General features: G+C 32.5%; 1 protein-coding gene across 6 annotated transcripts in view; it reads right to left on the bottom strand.

The window, feature by feature from the left end:
- The window catches only part of LOC127794041 (cysteine-rich receptor-like protein kinase 44), a 110,393-nt gene that overhangs the window by 25,355 nt on the left and 66,612 nt on the right, over positions 1 to 18,426 (bottom strand). For 2 of the 6 annotated variants that reach the window (XM_052324906.1, XM_052324908.1), the window contains exon 2: positions 16,622 to 16,726. In XM_052324906.1, the coding sequence (XP_052180866.1) occupies positions 16,622 to 16,726 (105 nt within the window). Of the gene's footprint in view, positions 1 to 4,889; positions 5,462 to 5,543; positions 5,695 to 5,843; positions 6,082 to 6,223; positions 6,435 to 6,546; positions 6,687 to 6,774; positions 6,904 to 16,621; positions 16,727 to 16,832; positions 17,639 to 18,426 lie in introns of those variants that run through there. The other 4 variants (XM_052324911.1, XM_052324914.1, XM_052324907.1 and 1 more) reach the window with 4 other exon arrangements.

Below are 18,426 nucleotides of genomic sequence, written 5' to 3' on the forward strand. Positions count from 1 at the left end.
GCCACATCTTCCATTCCTCCTCTGTCTCCTTTGTGTGCCTCTTCATCTCATGCATTTGGAGAACCATCTTATTGTCCAGATGACCTTGTGATTCATGGGATTGCTGGCCTTTGAGCAGAAGTTGATTCCCTTCGAGGAGAGGTTTGAGAGATTTGTAACCAACAAATTTAGCATGCAATTCAGATGTCTCAGTTAATGGAGCTCATCCTATCTCGACTACCCCCAGCCATATCAACCTCATCTCCTCTTCTTATTGTAGACGTTGATAGGATGTTTTTATATTGGTTCATATATGGCATTTCATTTTTTGAAACTTTATTTTGAACCTATGCACTTGGCCTTGTTTTGGATATGAATCTATGTCTTTGTAATGTTTTAAACTTGGTAATGGTATCTTTTTTCTCTTGACGTTTTTTATATTAACGGTTTGTATGTATTTGCTCTTGTTACTCTTATGGTTGAAATTTTTTAATGAGTGCTTTTGTTTATCTCACCTTAAGGGGGAGCCTATACTAAGGGGGAGCTTTTTTGCTTGTAAGTAATCTCTTTTTGATCTTTGATAAAAAAAAGGGAGAAGGTATTGAAATTGAAATTGATTTTGCGATTTTGCTTGAAAGTTGAAAGTTTTTTTCTCCATCAAAAAAAGGGAGATTGATGATATTGATGTTTTGGTTTTGATGGTTGACTAAACTTATACATATATGTTATGAAGATAAATTCAATTTCAAACTTTTTTTCTATCAAGTTATCATATTCAAATTAAATCAAAGTTAATCAAAAACAATCTTTCATATTTATATCATAGCAAAATCATCATATTTTGTCTTAAACACATTGGTCTTATTATGTTCCAAAATGTTATTTTTAAATTTGTCGTGTAAAATAAATATAAAGTAATAGTTTTTGTTTTCAAAATTATAAGAAGCTATCGACCGGTGATACAAGCCTGTCGACCAGTTGCTTCAAGATGCCAAGTTGTCGACTGGTTAAGACATAGGTTGTTGACCGGCTAAACAACATGCTCTTAGTTGTTTACTGTCGACCGCCTCTGCATGTTGACCTATCGACCGGTCTTGAGAACATGTCGACCGTTTTACCTTACTTGTCGATCGGTGTTCAAATATTTCAAACTATCATGTCGACCAGTTAAATGAAGCAGTCGACCGATTTGTCACAGATAACTTTTAACGGCTAGTGATCACCTCTCATCAAGTGTTCTCTCCACTTACAATGGGATGATTTCAAGTTTTGTCTTTCAAACCTCTATAAATGCAAGTCAAGAAGGATAATTCAAACTACCAAAGCAATCTATCTACAAGCTCCCAAGTGCTCATCAATCGTGCTTCAATTGTGCCCTAAGTCTCTTGCTTTCAAGGCTTGTATTTTATTTGTGTCCAAAGCATAATTTTTAGCCTTGCATTTATTCTTGATTATATTGTAACTAAGTGGGCAAACTCTTATAAACTAATCTTTTGTATCATTTCTTGTGTTCCTAGCTTATATAGCTAGATGACCTACTTATCAAAGAAGGAGGTTTGTATTACCTAGGTTTACTAGAAGGCTTGCTTGGTTGTTTAAGAGAATTGTATTTTCCTAGCTTAATGCTAGAGAGCCTATCCAGTGTCATAGGAGAGTTATATTGTTTTGCTTGAAAATCCTTAGTGAGGAGCTAAGGTAGTGGATTAGGCTTAGTTAAGCCAAACCACTATAAATCCTTGTGTTCTCGTGTGCTTGTGATCTTTCCTTTTTAATCTTTTCAAGCATTCCTTGATTTCTCTCTTGCTTCATATTTTTAAACCCTTCAATGAAAAAGATTTTTCATTTTTCATTCTTGTGTTTTCCATTATCAAAATGAGATTGTCTTTACACGGTTGATACCTTATCGTGCTATTTCATAGTCTTAAGGTTTAACGAAGTCGTGGTCTTTATAGACGACATTTCCTATTTATGAAAAGAATTTTTAATATACCAATTCACCCCCCCTCTTGGTGTGTGCCATAGCACTTCTATTCTAACAAAAATCACGTGCATGAAAAATAAAATATCACTATAATGAAATTAGTACTACAAAAGTGATATTGCTATCTTAATTTTAGGGTATTGGGAATCTATTGATAGACCGAACATTCATCTATAGATGTACACAAGAAATTATATTTTGTCATAAGATGAACTAAGAAAATAAGTTTTTGATTTGAGATAAATCCCAATCACAGTCAAATTTAGTGTCTCAATCATAGTCAAATTTGAAGTCATAATCATGGTCAGATTAAGATGTTGTATCATATTTTATGATATATGAGAAAATATGTTTGATGAATATCTTAGAATGAAAAATCTTTATGTGAATCTTATATTTCGAAATAAAGTTTTCATATTTCGAAACATACTTGAATAATGTTGGGTGCGAATGTTCAAATGTTTGAAAAATTCAAAATTCATGCATCATGTTTTGAAACATCTTTCTGCCATGTTTCTATACATGTTTTGAAATGTCCTTTGATAAGGTTTCAATGTTTGCTAAGTTTGTATAATATATTTTGAAACCTGTTTGAGATTTAAGCATATGTTTCGAAACCTATATAGTATATTTCGAAACATTTGTCATTTCTGTCAGCAGAGTATTTAAAATCTGTGTTGCATATGTTTTCATATATATTTTTGAAGCATGTTTCGAAACATTTGACTTTGTCAGCAGAATATTTGAAAACCGACATGCTTTTGCCTTTTAATCCAAAAGTTGTTTGAAAGTTTCCTTTGACTTAATCTCCATGCTCTGATGTTTCAATTTCAAAATTTTGAAAGTGGAGAATAAAACAAAATCATGTTTTGCATAAAACATTGTCTCTTATTCATTTGTCTCTTAGTATATAACTAGCTATCAAGGATGGATGTTTTGAAACATGTGATGTATGTTTCGAAAGTTCAGTGTAAAAGTGTGTTGTTTTGAAACCTATAGGGTGTGTTTCGAAACCTACATTAACATCTTGTCTCGAACAGTTATAATTAGCCAAAAACTCTATCTCTTTGATATATATATATATATATATATATCAGTTCTTTGATGATGAGAAGTACCTCTCACAAGCATATACTCGAGAACACTTGCAAGAGACATACACAAGCACAAGTGAACCAAATCTTTGTGACAAACTCTCAAAGGAGATCCATTCAATCAGTCCATGATGTGCATTGTGGTGTGAAAAGGATAAGCAAACTGAAACCGACATCTCATCCTTCTAAGCTCTCCTCACCTCATACCAAGAGGTTTGTACAACCATTTGGTAAGATTTTTCATTACATTAAAACTGTCGGGTTGTAAAAGATAAGTTTTATTTATCTTGTTAATTGATTGTGAGGTTTGAGTTTAGCAGTAAAACTCATTGTGGTGTAAGGTTTGAGTTGAGCCACAAAAACTCATCGTGTATAAGGTTTTAGGGTGAACTGTGGTAAAACCCTTATTGTTGTTGATCATTAGCAAAAGTGATTGTGTTTGAAAATCCTTCAAATGGGTAAGTTTGAAGGTAGTGGACTAGGCGGGGTGCTGAACCACTATTAATCTCATGTGCATTTGTTTTACTATTTTACTTATCTATTCTTACTGTTCATGCTTTCAAAAGAATAATTTTTTTCAAAAGCTAAAAGTTTTAAAATAAGCAAAACAGAAAATAAGGTTTCAAAACATATCATAGTAGGTTTCGAAATATACTTAATAGAAAAGTTGATTTCAAAACAAACTCATTGATATTTCGAAACATAGTGTTCTGCCATCAATAGGTCTTTAATCATTCGAAAAATTAACCCTAATCCCAATTCATCCCCCCTCTTGAAATATATTTGCCATCATTTGAAACTTACATAAGAGTCCCAATCTCAGATAAACCTGAATTTTGGATCACAATTATCACATTAAGTTTTGCCAACTCTATCATGCTTTAGGTTAAATTATCTAAATTTGAAATTTTAAGATTTTCTCAACAACATCTACCACAACTAATTGATTCCAAAAAAGTTGGTAAGATTAGTTGAGTTAATTCTTAGCAAAGATACTTATCATTTTAAATGGTCCAAAGCATTTCTTATTACTCTGTAGGTTTATTGTTATTTGAAATTTTCTTAATTTAATTAATTTGATCTCATTACAAAACTTTACATCGATAAGGGTTATTTTTAAGTTCCAAATATTAAATAAATCACTACATCGATAAGGGTTATTATCTTTTAAAAAGGGTCAAACAAATCAACATATTTTTAGACTTGAAGCCAAATCGACTTTTGTAGCTTGAAAATGGCTAAATTGCATCTGTGTGTGATTATTCGAATTCAAATTTTTAATTCAATTTAAGAGTTCTCAAGTTTGTGAGGTTCTTTGAGTCTCAAGCTAAAAGTAGATTGACTTATTTGACTTTTCTTAAAATAGAGTGATGAATTTGAGTCTCAAGCTAAAATATAGTTGTTTGTATGATATTCCCCCCCCCCCCCCCCCCCCCCCATTTTTTAATTAATTTTGAACTAATTACTGTTCCAACTAGCCTTTCATATTTGTAACAGTTGTTCTCATAACAATATAATAATATAACAATTATGGGGGTTGGTTGTTTATCTCGATCTTAGAACCAGATAAACACATGGTGTGAATCTATGAAACCCAAAGAAAAGAAAAACAGTAAAATTAACTAGATTAGAGTACATTATTAATTCTAGACTTGGCAACACATACGATCTACCATTAAATTAACTACCACCCAGATGGTATTTTAGAGTTGATTAGTGTAGGTAGGTAGCCCCATGAGCAGGAGATGGTTGTAATGAGAATTTTGAATTGGAGTTGGATGTACGACTTGCAAACTTAAATGGGTATAAAAGTGCCGTCACAAGTATGCAGGGCATAAAAAAGTAAAGTTACTTCTCTCCCTCTATATATAATACAGAAATGACTTGATTTTGAGAGTTGAGATCAATCATCAACTTCTCCATAAACGTAATCTTCTACATTGAGTTATTGGTCAACAATTTACAAGGAAGTGTTTTGTTTCGCAAGGCCAACTTCTATGAACTCATGCACGTAAGTTCACCAGTGGAATAACAACTCCAATAATCATCGAGGATATACCTCAGTAATTGAAGTTTCGTTGACTGATGAAAGGACATATTTATTTTTTAATTTATTAGACTCAGTTGTTGCTGCAAAACTAGAACTATTTTCTTGGAGCACTGGCATCTCTAGATTCATACCATTGTGCATAAAGAAGGCCGGCTTTGAAGGAGTTGCAAGGGGGAGAGATGAGCTATTAAGCATTAGAACAATCAAACCTATGATTGGTCTATCTGCAACATTTTCTTGAACGCATAGCAAACCGATATGGATGCATCTTATCATCTCACATGTTGAACTTGAACTAGACCTTAACATGGGATCTATCAAATTTGAAGCTATCCCTTCATTCCAAGCCTTCCAAACCTACATGCATTTAATGTGTGCTACAAATCATTCAAAAATTTGTAAATGACATACGAAATTGGTGGTGAATATTCATACTTACATTGCTTAAAAGATCCTCTAAATTCTCGCCTTGTTGCAAAGGGTTGTTCTTTTGGCCAGTAATAATTTCTAGAATCAAGACACCGAAACTAAAGATATCTGACTTTACTAAAAAATGTCCATGCATTGCATACTCTGGAGCCATATATCCGCTGTAGTGGCCAAAACAATTAGTGTGATTAGAAGATTTATCTATACAAATTAAATAAAATGTTCCTTTTAACAAAATTTTTATAATAGAAGTAACATATATGTGTTGGTTAAGTAATTAAATAAGGTATTCATGGAATTTAGAACTTACAAAGTCCCAACAATTGTACTTGTATCCCCTTGACTTTCATCCATCATAAACAATCTTGCCATACCAAAGTCTGATATTTTGGGATTCATCTCTTCGTCTAACAAAACATTGCTAGCTTTAAGATCTTGATGAATTATCCTAAGTCTTGAATCTTCATGAAAGTACAAAATTCCCCGAGCAATACCCTCTATGATCTTGTAACGTGTTTCCCAATCCAAATATCTACGTTTCATAGGATTTGCAAAATTATCCATTCATACGATTGAATCAAAACTTAAAATGGGTTAAAACTTCCACAACATACATATAAAAGGAACTTATAAAATTTTGGTTGATAGCAACAAAATTTGCTACCAAAAAGTACTGTAGTTTAGTTATACCAAATAAGAAGCGATCAAGGCTCAAGTTGTTCACAAACTCGTAAACAAGAAGCCTTTCTGTTCCCTCCAAGCAGAAACCAAGAAGCTTGACTAGATTCCTATGTTGAAGCTTAGCTAGTAGCATAACTTCATTCTTGAATTCTAGTTCCCCTTGTATGGAATTCAAAGACAACCTTTTCACAGCAATTTCTTGCCCATTACGAAACCTACCCTAAAGATCAACAGAGTAACTCAAAAGCAAATCAACCAATTTCGGTGTAAGAAAATTGATTTTTTTAAAAGAGGAGTAACATATCATATACATAGTTTGAACGTTTCATTACCTTATAAACAACTCCGAAACCACCTCTTCCAAGCTTATTATTGTTGGAGAAGTAATCTGTTGCAACACAGATAGTATTGAAGTCGTATTGTAAGGATTCTGGGATGCTAATGCCGTCCATGGGTCCATATTGATTGATAACTTCACAAACTAAATTTGTTAATCAAAGTAGCAAAAATTGAATCCTAAATTCACATAAGGCTCAAATAATGTGCAATATTTAACTCACATCCAAATCTGTGCTGCGACTTTCTCAGGCTCCTCATCAACGGAAAGCAAAAAACAACGAGAGGTACTAGCACAAAACACACAGTCGAAACAACAACAATAAGGACGACGATTTTTGTATAATCGTTTCCTGCAAAACCAATATTCCTTCTGGTCAAATCATTTTCAAGTGCTGGATTTTAGATCAACAAATGTAGGAAATTAACTTGAGACACCCACCCTACCTTGCTTTTTCTTTTTAATTATTGGGAAGTTATTTGTTTCATAGTACTTTTTCCTCTTCCAATAGACAACAATTTTGTTTAGTAAATGCCACGACATCAACTCTAAATTTTCTTATATTTTTAAATTAAAAAATAATTATTATTTCATTTTCGAAAACATTAGGATCAAACCTCAAATTCTCAAATTCTAATATGAAATTAAAATTCATTGTGATTCCCAATAATAATATTCGGTAATTGTTTTAAATTTTCTTACACGATATCTTTTTATATTTAAAAATATTTTTTTTACATATATATTTTATACATTTACATGTTCACTTCCTTAATTGGATTGGATCGCAGAATTATTAGTTTCATTACTTAACCATCCTCCGATGTCCTAAATAAAATTTATCAAAATAAATAAGATAAATTTCACAAATCATCCCCATAGTTTGATAAAAATAGTACTGACACTCTTAGGTTTTGAAAAACGATGCCAATCTTTCTTATTGTTAAAAAAAAAACAAACAAAAAAATTATTGTATAATTTTTCTCATTTTTTTTTGTGGTCGAAAACGATTTGGATTATGTCCAAACCCCGTGATTTGCGGTTTGGATAGTTGGCGGTTCGGTTTTAAACCGAACCGCCCAAAAAAATAATAAAAAAAAATATTATTATAAAAATCTAATAATTGGCAGCCTCATCCTATTTATTTTTTACACTATTTTGTTTTTATTTTTTGCTCCTATTTATTTACATTTAATTGTTTTTATTTATCAATATTTATGTCTTTATTTACCATTTTAAATATCTTTTTTAGTGATTTTAAGTAGCATTTCAAACCACAGTAAACCGCACCAAACCAGACCGCAAATGCGGTTTGGTTTGGTGTAGTTTGGCCGAACCCAAACCAGACTACGATCTGGTTTGATTGAAAAACCGCACTAACGGTTTGACGTGCTGAAAATGATTCAGACCGACCAAACCAAACCGCGAACACCCCTACTTAATACTTGTAATTGCTTGATCACCAATTACATAATTTGAGATTTCTTATGATACTAGACATAGATAAGTAAGGAATAAACTCTTGAACAAAATAACACATGTTAATTGGGGAAGACATTACATGTGCAATCTTTGATTATATATATATTTGTAATGAATATTTTCATGTTATGAGTATCTATACTTAATGTATTCTCTAATTCTAATTTACATAAACATATAGTGAGCTATGTTAGTTAAATAAATTTAGTAGACCCAGACATAGGTTAATAAATTCATTAGAGTGCTTGATTGACAAGGTTCGTAACTTAATCAACTTAAAATTGAGATAATTTGATAAAGTGGATTTGCTAAGTGAATTTAGAAAATCCTAAGTCTTAATCAATTGAATTTTAATTCTTAAGTGATTGTTAATTATTTAATTTGTTTTCTTTCTAGTTACACAATTTAAGGAGTAAATTATTTGAGTGATCAATTATCCAAATATAGTTAATTGTGACTAATTTTAGTTATCAATCTCCATGGGAATGATATTTACTCATCACTTTACTTGTCTTGATCGCATATACTTGCGTGTTATTTGTGGGTTACATAAAATCACGAACACCTTTAACCTTTCTCATTTCTTGCCAATTTACTATTGCGAGTCAATCCTACTAATCTAGATCTAAGGTGCTCATCTTTAAAAATAAACAAATCCAGATCATCTTTTAATAGTTAACTAAAAGATAAACAAACCTATTTGGGTTTGGAGAAGAGAGACTTTGATTTTCATCTTGAACCAGATGGTTTCATCCATCACGAAGATGAATGAAAGAGTTTGTTGTTTATCTCAAACCTAGATATGACTTAAAAAATATGCGTGTGTGTCTAGGAGAGAGAGAGAAAGAGTTTAAAAATTAATGAACCCCTAACCTACGTTCATTCATCTTTGTCTCGTTCTTATATAGGTTCATTCATCATGAAAAATGAATGAAATAATCTAGGTTCGAAGCATCTCGAACCCATATCAAGTTTCAAAGATGAGAGACGGAGAGAGAAAGATGTTTCTTTGGGTCCGTTTATCTTTATTAGTTCATCTTGATATGGTTTTTTGATTAAGAATGAGCTAGAGCTAACTTGGAAAATCCTTAGAAAGCTGAGTTGGAAGGTTTTTTGAAGAACTAAAGCATTGAAGAAGGTTAATCTGTTGGTGATATACGGCAACAACAGTTAGATAATTAGTTAGTTGAGTTGTTGAGAATTATTTCTTATTTGGTTGTATTTATCGAGAAGTTAGCAAAGTAAACATGGAAAGGATAAAAAACCTTGTAATTCATCTCAATTCATCTCTCTGGTATTTATAGAAATGAAATGAAAATTATTCTTTTCTTCTTTTTCTAGAATTCTTCTCTTGAAATTATCTACGTTTTTCTTCCATTCTTATCCTCTTCTTCTTCTTCATCTTTCCTACTCACATAATTTGGTATTAGAGCTGCATCTTGGTTCCAACTTTTTGATCATGGTTATCTTCGAGAATACTCGATTTAAAGATAACCATTAGAGTAGTTGGAGAAATCAATTAAGGATTTGTGGCTTTTGATAACTGAATTAATTTTAAAATTGAAAATCTTGTTGAATAGACTTCATCACTAGCATTCTACGTCGATGAAACAAGTTCAAAAGACATCTTTACTAGGTGAATGAAATTCTAAATCTAACAATGACAATAAAAATCAATTGATAAACATCAAATTCCTTATAATCTCTAGTGATTATTTGAGAGGTTGGCCTCTTCGAGTACGTAGAATAGTTCTTTGAAATTATATACTACACCTACTAAATCTAAGTTTGAGATAACAACTATTCATTTGGAGGGAAGAGCATTATCAATATATTATGAAGAATGGTTTAAAAAATTTGATGACTGAGGAAGAATAGGAAAATTGTCTAACTAGAAGATTTGGAGAACAAGCTTTTGAAGATCCTATGGGAGATACGAAGAATTTGAAATGAACAAGTGCTCTTCAAGAATATCTCAATGAATTTGATATTTTGTTGAATAAGGTGATATTGAGTGAAAAATATGCTTTAAGTTGCTTCTTGACCAGATTAAATAACGAATTTAGATTCCTATTCATATGTTCCTACCTAGAACCTTACAACAAGCTTATTCATTAGCTAAATTACAAGATGTTGCATATAAAATCTATCCTAAGTCAAAATTTTTTACTAGAACTTCCCAATTTGTAGCCAATTCTTTCCACCAACCTTATATAACAAAGACAGTAATTCCTAATCAGACTTTATCTCTTACATCAAACTATACCAATTCCACTGAGTCTAGAATATTACCTTTATGTTATCCACAAACTAAACTCAACCAAAATCGTGACATTAAAATAACCTTTCCAAGAATAGACCAAAATCTTTACCAACAAAGAAATTGCTGATAAAATAGCAAAGGGCCTTTGTCTTTAGTGTGATGAGAAATTTATACCAAGTCATAAATGTAAATAGAAAAGCCAATTACATATAATCATTGTTGTACATGAGATGAAGGAATAAAAGATGGCAACCTTGATATTTTGAATGTAATCAATGATCAAGACAATGTAATGGCCAAACTTTCTGCGCATGCTTTGATGGGAATTGGTAGCTTTGCTAGTTATCATATTATGAGGGTTTTTGGGGTTCATATGGGAAAGAAAATATTGTTAAGTGAGATCCCACCCATTAGGGCCCGCTTTAATATAAAGGTGTTGTGTGTGTGCATTAGGGTAATTAGAAAAAGAAAAAGCAAATTGAGATTAAGATCGAGAGGGTAGGATAATGTGGAGAAAGAGAAATAAAAATGGTTTTGATTTTGCATACTTTTGGCCAAGATCAAGTGGTGATTTCAGCTTTGATCTTGATGAAATTTCAGTATGTTGTCTTGCTCACAGAGTTCTACAAGGTGAATGTTTCTTATCGTCATTCGACTATTTTTGGGAATTTTTCATATATCATGTTTTATTTAGATTTCTCAGTTTTTCTTTTGGATAGATATCAAGAATTTGATTCTTGAGATATAATCATTGATATATGCCTCTAGTTAAGCTAGGAAAGAACTTTTGTATGTTGCTTATTATTTTGATAGTGGAAGTTTGACTGGTTTGTACTTATGGTTCTTAGTCCCACACCATGGTAGTTTTTCACATAAAAATATCTGGTACTAATTGTGTGTTTGCTATGATTCTTGATTTATTATTTTGTGTATTTCTCTTAATAAGTGGTATTAGAGCAAAGTTATAAGATTTTTGTAACATCCTGTATCGAGCGATAGGAATAACCAGAACAACTTATCCTAATAGGCCTACGCGAACTTTGCAAAGGGTTACCCATCCTTGAGCTTTCTCAGCTCAAACATGCTTAATCTCGAAGTTCTTTATCTACATTTAGCCCAAAAGGTATCCAGCTGATGTTGTTTTCTTCCTTACTTGTTCTCGATATATTCTACCCTTCTCTAGGCTCTTGGAGTATTACATTCTCCCCCCTTGAGCACATGACGTCCTCGTCATGCGACCATACAATTGGTCTCAGATCTTCTCCCCTTTGAGGGCTGCCATCTTAGAAACCTGCCAGAAGCCGCTCCTTGTACATGCCCTCGAGCCCCGGCGCCACTCCCCGCTCTCATCGGACCACCTTCACCAAGGGTTGGCTCTAATACCACCTGAAACATCCTGTATCGAGCGATAGGAAGGATCGAAACAACTTACCCTAATGGACCTACTCGAACTTCCAAGGGGGTCACCCATCCTTGAGCTTCCTTAGCTCAAGCACGCTTAATCCCGAAGTTTTTACCTACATTCAGCTCAAAAGGTATTCAGTTGATGTTGTTTCCTTCCTTACTTATCCTTGATATATTCTACCATTCTCTAGGCTCTTGGGGTATTACAATTTTCAACCTTGTGTTCAATATGGAAAGCTAATATAAGTAAACTGATTAATCTAAATGGTTCAAATTATAAGTAAACTGATTAATCTAAACTCCATTTTAAGTCTTTAAAGGAAAGATAAAAAATATTCTTTATGTGAAAAATTATTATTTGTCAGTGTTTGAAACTAAGAAGCTAGAGAGACTGATGAATAATGGAATTTGTTTCATCAACAAGTTTGTGGGTACATTAGATAGTGGGTAGATGATAATGCTTTGAACTATGGAATTTGTTTCATCGACAAGTTTGTGGGTACATTAGATAGTTGTTTTATCAAGCTTGCAACTTGTGGAATAATCTTGGGAGCTTTATGCTAGAAAAACAAGAAACAATAAGTTATTTTTATCAAGCAATTGATGATTTTGAGGTACCAAGATGGAATTACTATAATAGATCACTTGAATTCATTGCCATGAAAAATATTAATCAGTTAGCTAGAATGGGAATCAAGTTTGATAATGAGGTATAAGGATTATGACTACTTGATACTTTATCAGACTCATGGAAACTTTTCAAACGTCTTTATCCGACTTAGCCCTAGGTGGAAAGATCATAATGAATTTGATTAAGAGTAGTGTTAGAAATGAAGAGATGAGAAAAAAACCACAGGGTTCCTCTTCACAATCAGAAGTGCTAGTTACAGATATTAGGTATAAAAGTTAGACTAAGGGTTCGAAGAATAGAGATATAAGTAGAGGTAAATTCAATAAATATATGAACATTGAATGTCACCATTGTGGTAAAAAGGGTCACATTAAGAGATTTTGCCGAAAACTCAAAAAAAAAAAAGAAAAAAAAGAAGAAGAACAAAGGCAAAGAAGACAAGAGAAATGAAAAAGGTAATGAAGCATATTTTGTAGTCACCATAGAGCATTTTCTTATTGTCATTGATGATTATAGTGTGAACCTTACATGTCATGAGTCTAGTTGGGTGATTGATAGTGGTGCTACAATTCATGCTAGGAAGGGTTTCTTCACATCTTACATGCCAAGTGATTTTGAAGTTGTTAAATGAGAAATGACAGTATGGCCATGACTGTTGGTGAATGAGATGTTAGTTTGGAGATGGAGAATGGTACTGAGCTTGTATTGAGATATGTTAGGCATGTTCAAGACATTTGTCTAAATTTGATTTCTATAGGCAGATTTGATGATGACAATCACTTTTAATGTGTTCCATATATTAACAAAGGATACATCTTCATAAATAATCTTGTAACACTATAGTTCTTACAAATTGCAATTAAGATACCGAAAGTCTCATAACCCGAAGGAGCCAACAAAGTCAATAATACAATATTCAACTTTAGTATCATAATCAAGTCTTATATTTTAGTGAACTTTTTGGAGAGCCTCTATCTCTCTAGCTTTCCTTGGGAAAATAGCTATGTAGCAGCCTACTATATGTTGGCCTTTTCCATCATTGGTTTTTAGTTGATCAGGTCATCATTGACCTTCATTTGGTTTTGCCACCATGAAGAATGAATCAGTCCTTGGTAGTGATGTTGGTCTGATCTTCTTTGGTGTTCCCATCTCTTCTCTAGTTATTAGATATGGTCAAATCCTCGATGTTTTGCCACTTCAATCGTGAACTCTAGCTTCCCGATCTTGGTTAAACTCCTTTTACCTTTTCTTCCATTTCGTTATTTTAATCCCTAACCTCTTGTTCCCTTGTTCTAGAAGCATACGGGAGTTATATTCATGACTAATCCTAGTTTGGTAGAGAATAGAAAGTAGCCATGGTGTTTTGATGGAGAGATGAATGAGAAATATGAAGGATAGTTAGTAGTGGTGTTTAAGGCTTGCTTGAAGTCGTTGCTGACAAAGGCTTTTTGGTTTAGAATTAGCATCAAAGATGAGATCTGGTTGGAGGACTAGATGCCAAGGCAATAGTGAGGCTTTCTTCTAGAAGGTTGTCATCTTTGGTATTGACTTATGGCATGCGACGACGATGATTGGGGTTGGTTGCTTCAAGTTTTTGTGTTTAGGCTTTGTTTTGTGTTATCTATGGCATTGTTAGGCCTTTTTAGTTGTATATGTTGATAGACTTGGATTTTTGGTTTTGCTGGGACCTTGCTTTGCTTGTTTACTTTCAACTCCATGCTTTATTGTTGCTATTGTTTTACTATGACTAGAGATTAGGCTATGTGTGTTAGCTTGAGGTCTTATGCCTTTTCGCTTGTGCCTCACAATGGTTGACTTTTGTAATGAATGCCAAGTACATATATATATATATATTTAATTATATATTTAACTTCATTAGTAAAGCAAGTAGTGAATTTTATTTGCTTTTATCTAATCCATAATACAAAATAAAGGAATCTCCATTATAGAAACAAATCCATCAGGGAGTTGCAATTAGTAGTGTTATGATTTGATAAACCACAAAAAAAAGAAAAAGAAAAAAGAGGCTTAGAAATGTCACATGGTTTAGACTCAACAAACTAGGTTCAACAATCCCACAATAATGAGAATATATTCGCTTAATCAATGATATATAGCTTGTGGAAGAAAAGCTATAAAACTTAATTGTTATTGTCTATACATAACAATGAATTTTTTTTGATTGGGAGCGTTGTCATCAAGTCGCTTGAGTCAACGAAGAAGAAAATAATCAGAGGATATAAAGAGGTTTTTACACAAACACTCAAATACTTAAATCAAACATTGATGATGCTAAAATTTATAGAGCAAAATTTTCACTAGTATCGGAGATATACATTTTTTGGAATGAGTGTTTACTTATTTATAGACAGATATGGAATAATCCTAAATGCTCTAGAATTATATTCTTACAAATAACATTTATCTTTTATAAATACTTATCTTTTTAAAAAAATTTATAAATGTTAGAATTATCTTGATTTACGCATTGCGTGGACTCCCCGTACTTTGGGAAACATTTTGAAGGGGGGTAGAGGAGGGCGAAATTGCTGCCCTTAGGCAAGAGCTACGACCAGTCCACAACATCCTTGGGTCGCGGTTGGCCTGTGGCGGCCCTGGCAAGGCAGGGACTGCCCCTCTACAGCTGTCTTTGAAGCCCCATAATCTGCCTTTATAGGCTAGCGGCTTGCTATTTCTTTTGGGTTTTCCAGAGAAAAAGTAATTATCCAGGGGAAAACATTCTCCATTGCATTTGATTGTTTTTTTTTGTTGAAGTACAAAGCATATGTTTTCTTATCTCTAAATAGTGTCTCAACATCTTTGGTTTCATCGTCTTCAAGTCAATTTTGACATCATATATTTTTAAATGGTAAAAAACCATAAGAAACCAAGGTTGAACTTGAAAAAAATGGAAAAAAATCATGTCATTATGAGAAAATTCGCCATCATCTCTCTCACTTACATTTTTTTATGCTGACTAAAACTTTCTGTATCCCTTTTCCTTTTTAATGAAATCTCTTATGTTTCTCCATCCCTCAAGATCAATGTTGAATATAAAATCTCATTATCTCAATAAAAGGGTTTCTCCAAAAACTCCATTGACCACCACAGGGTTTTATCTTCAAAATCTTATTAGTGACTGATGGGATTTTAGGGATAAAACCTTAGGTTGCGTTCTTTTTATTGTTTTCAAATTATTTTTAATTTTTTAAAATAATAAAAACGCGTTCTCTTTACTGTTTTTAAAAATATATTTTAAAAAAAAAAGATTTTTAAAGAAAACTCAAAACAACAAAAAATTATTTTAAGTGTTTTCATGCAAAACAAACTCTAAACTCAAAACACATTTATTTATTCATATTTTATTATTATAATGGGAAAAAATATTACAAAATTTATTAACTTTAAAATGTATATATATTTTTTAATAATATATTAACATTAAATATTTATAATTTACTGAATAATCAAATTTATTGAATAAAATATTATTAAAAAAATATTTTCAAAATTTTAAAGAGATTGCTTTCTAATTTTCTGTTTGAAGAAATAATTTTTTAAAATGACAAAGAGAACGTGTTTTCAATTTTTTATAAACAGATTATCAAAATAAAAAACTGAAAATAAATTTAAAATTCGAAACTGAAAATTGAAAACTAAAAAAAAAGCGACCTTAGTGGTTGTATAACTATCATGGATAGATAAGGTTTCATCCTTTTCTTTATAGCATTTTTACAAGGGCAATAATATTTCTTTTTTTCTTCCTTTTTCTTCTAGCCATTTTTGGGAACCCAAATTGGGTACAACCAACCAATGGTAATGGCCAGCTGACAACCAACTACGGCTAATTACTAAAACTTGGGCATAATTTATAAATAATTATATATGAAAAATATATATTGTGTCATATTATATACAAAGATTAAAAAAACCTAAAAATTAGTTGTTTGGAAAACATATTTTTTTTCCAATGAGCAATATGTTTTATGATTTTTTTTATAATAATATAATTGGATAATAAAGTACATATTTTTTATATATATAGTATATAGAAAGAGAAAGAGAGACGAGGAGAGGAGACAGGAAAGAATTAGGAGCGAGAAAGAGAGAATTTAAGGGCAAATGGTAATTCAACACAGGTTTTCAATGAGAGATGGTGATTTTTGTTATTTTAAAAAAATAAAAGGTATTTTCTATAATTAGAGCAAATTCTTAAGAGTGGCTATTGCAATTAAAAGAAAAAAAAAAAAAAAAAGAACTACAGCCAGAAGAAAGTTGTGGTTTATATACCTGGCGAGGATGGCCGTGCATCGGCAGGTGATGGTGACCGGAGATGGACATCTATCAAAGAAAGCTTTCTTCTTTTTCTTGAATATAATAATTCTGTCTTGCTAACTGAGAAATTAAAGCAACGAAATTCTATTAATTGTTGCATGCCAGCTATACATCTCAAACCGAAACCCAGAAGAGACATGCGCTAATCTATATATACGTACACTACCTGATGAGGACAACGGTGTGTCGGCCGGCGGTGCGGGAGTGTCGTTGAAGAATCGGTAGGTCTCAAATCTGTAATTACAGCTGGGTCCAACAACTCTTCCTCCCATCTTTTCGGCGCAACAATCTTGTCTCTCAGCAGCCTTAACCAAGCAATCCACGCAATTCTGCTCGGACAAATTCGGCGTGCACTGCATAAGCCCATAAATAGTCCAGCCAAAATGTGGAACAACGGCGATTCCCGTGGCAAATTTCAGGCGATCGCCACCGGAAGCTGTCTTACCCCGTAGACTGTCCAATAAGCTCGCTAGCGTCTGGTTGAATTCATGATCCGCTACGCTCGATCGATCACTTACGTTCCACATGTAGAAAATCCAATCTTCTGACATACTTATCAGAATTCCATCCATAGACTTGTCTGAGTAACGAAGCATGCAGTAATCGTACCATCCGACTGCTTCCATGTGGTTTGGACAGACTTGAGTGAGCTTCATGGTGGAGTCGTCAATACAACTGCGGCAAGTTTCCAGCGGAACATCTCCTCTGCAAAGCGCCAGTGCGTAAGCCCCCCGGTTGGAGAAGCTGTAGAAGCCATGCTTATCGATGTTGGATGAAAGGGAGGGGAGCAGGATGTCGAGGTTGTTCTGGAACGTGGAATCGCCGGTGTTTACGCAGAGGTAGTGCAAGAAATCAGGCGGGGCGGCGGTGATTGTGATCAGAATGTGGGAAAGGAGAAGAAGACGTTTCAGGCAGAGCATGTTGGGGGAGGGATACATGCCCCAAAGATAAGAAATGATTGGCTAATTTGGGGCTCTGATTTTAACAAGACTGCAATTTGCAAGTCCATCATTATCAGTTAAATTGATTTCCATAGAATTTTCTTATTAATCAAAATTTGGTCTTACATGCATACAATTCTACAAATCAGCTGAATACCGCCATCCATTCATATTAATTCTTCTTGGACAGTTCTTTTTGTTTTATTTTGAACATATTAATTATAATTTATTTTTATTTTTATTTTTATTTTCTTGGGTTGTTTTTTTGATGTGAGTCCCACAAGTACTAAACTCTCCTTTGATATTGTTAAAGTATTCTTTTTTTTTTTTTTTTTGTTTTTTGGTAGCCATGCAGAATGAGTAAAAATACAAGTAATAGGGATAAGTTCTTAATTAGTTAATATTTCACCTTTTGGCTCTACATGTGTAAATAGTATTTAAATAATGATTTTTAGTTCAAAATTAGATAGAACAGAATTATGGTCTAATGAGGTGAATTTTTATAGTATGTGCAAGTAATAGGTTACCTCTTTATGGACAAAAAGGTATTTTTAAATTAAAAATTTATTTTTAATATTACTAAACAAATTCAAAATATTTTTAAAATTATAAAAACAATCCATAAATGATTTTTCTCTTTTTTTGGCATTTTAAAAATGAAAATATTTCGAAAACGTCGAAACGATGTCACTCAAGAAGTTTTTGTGCATCATAATCCTATTACTTCTATTTTCTGCATATTTTTTAAAAGGTTTTAAAAGTAAACAGAATAATTAAACATTATTATTTTAATTTTTGAAAATAATTAAATTAAAAAAC

Source organism: Diospyros lotus, chromosome 2, assembly GCF_014633365.1.
Source record: "Diospyros lotus cultivar Yz01 chromosome 2, ASM1463336v1, whole genome shotgun sequence".
Taxonomy (NCBI): Eukaryota; Viridiplantae; Streptophyta; class Magnoliopsida; order Ericales; family Ebenaceae; genus Diospyros; species Diospyros lotus.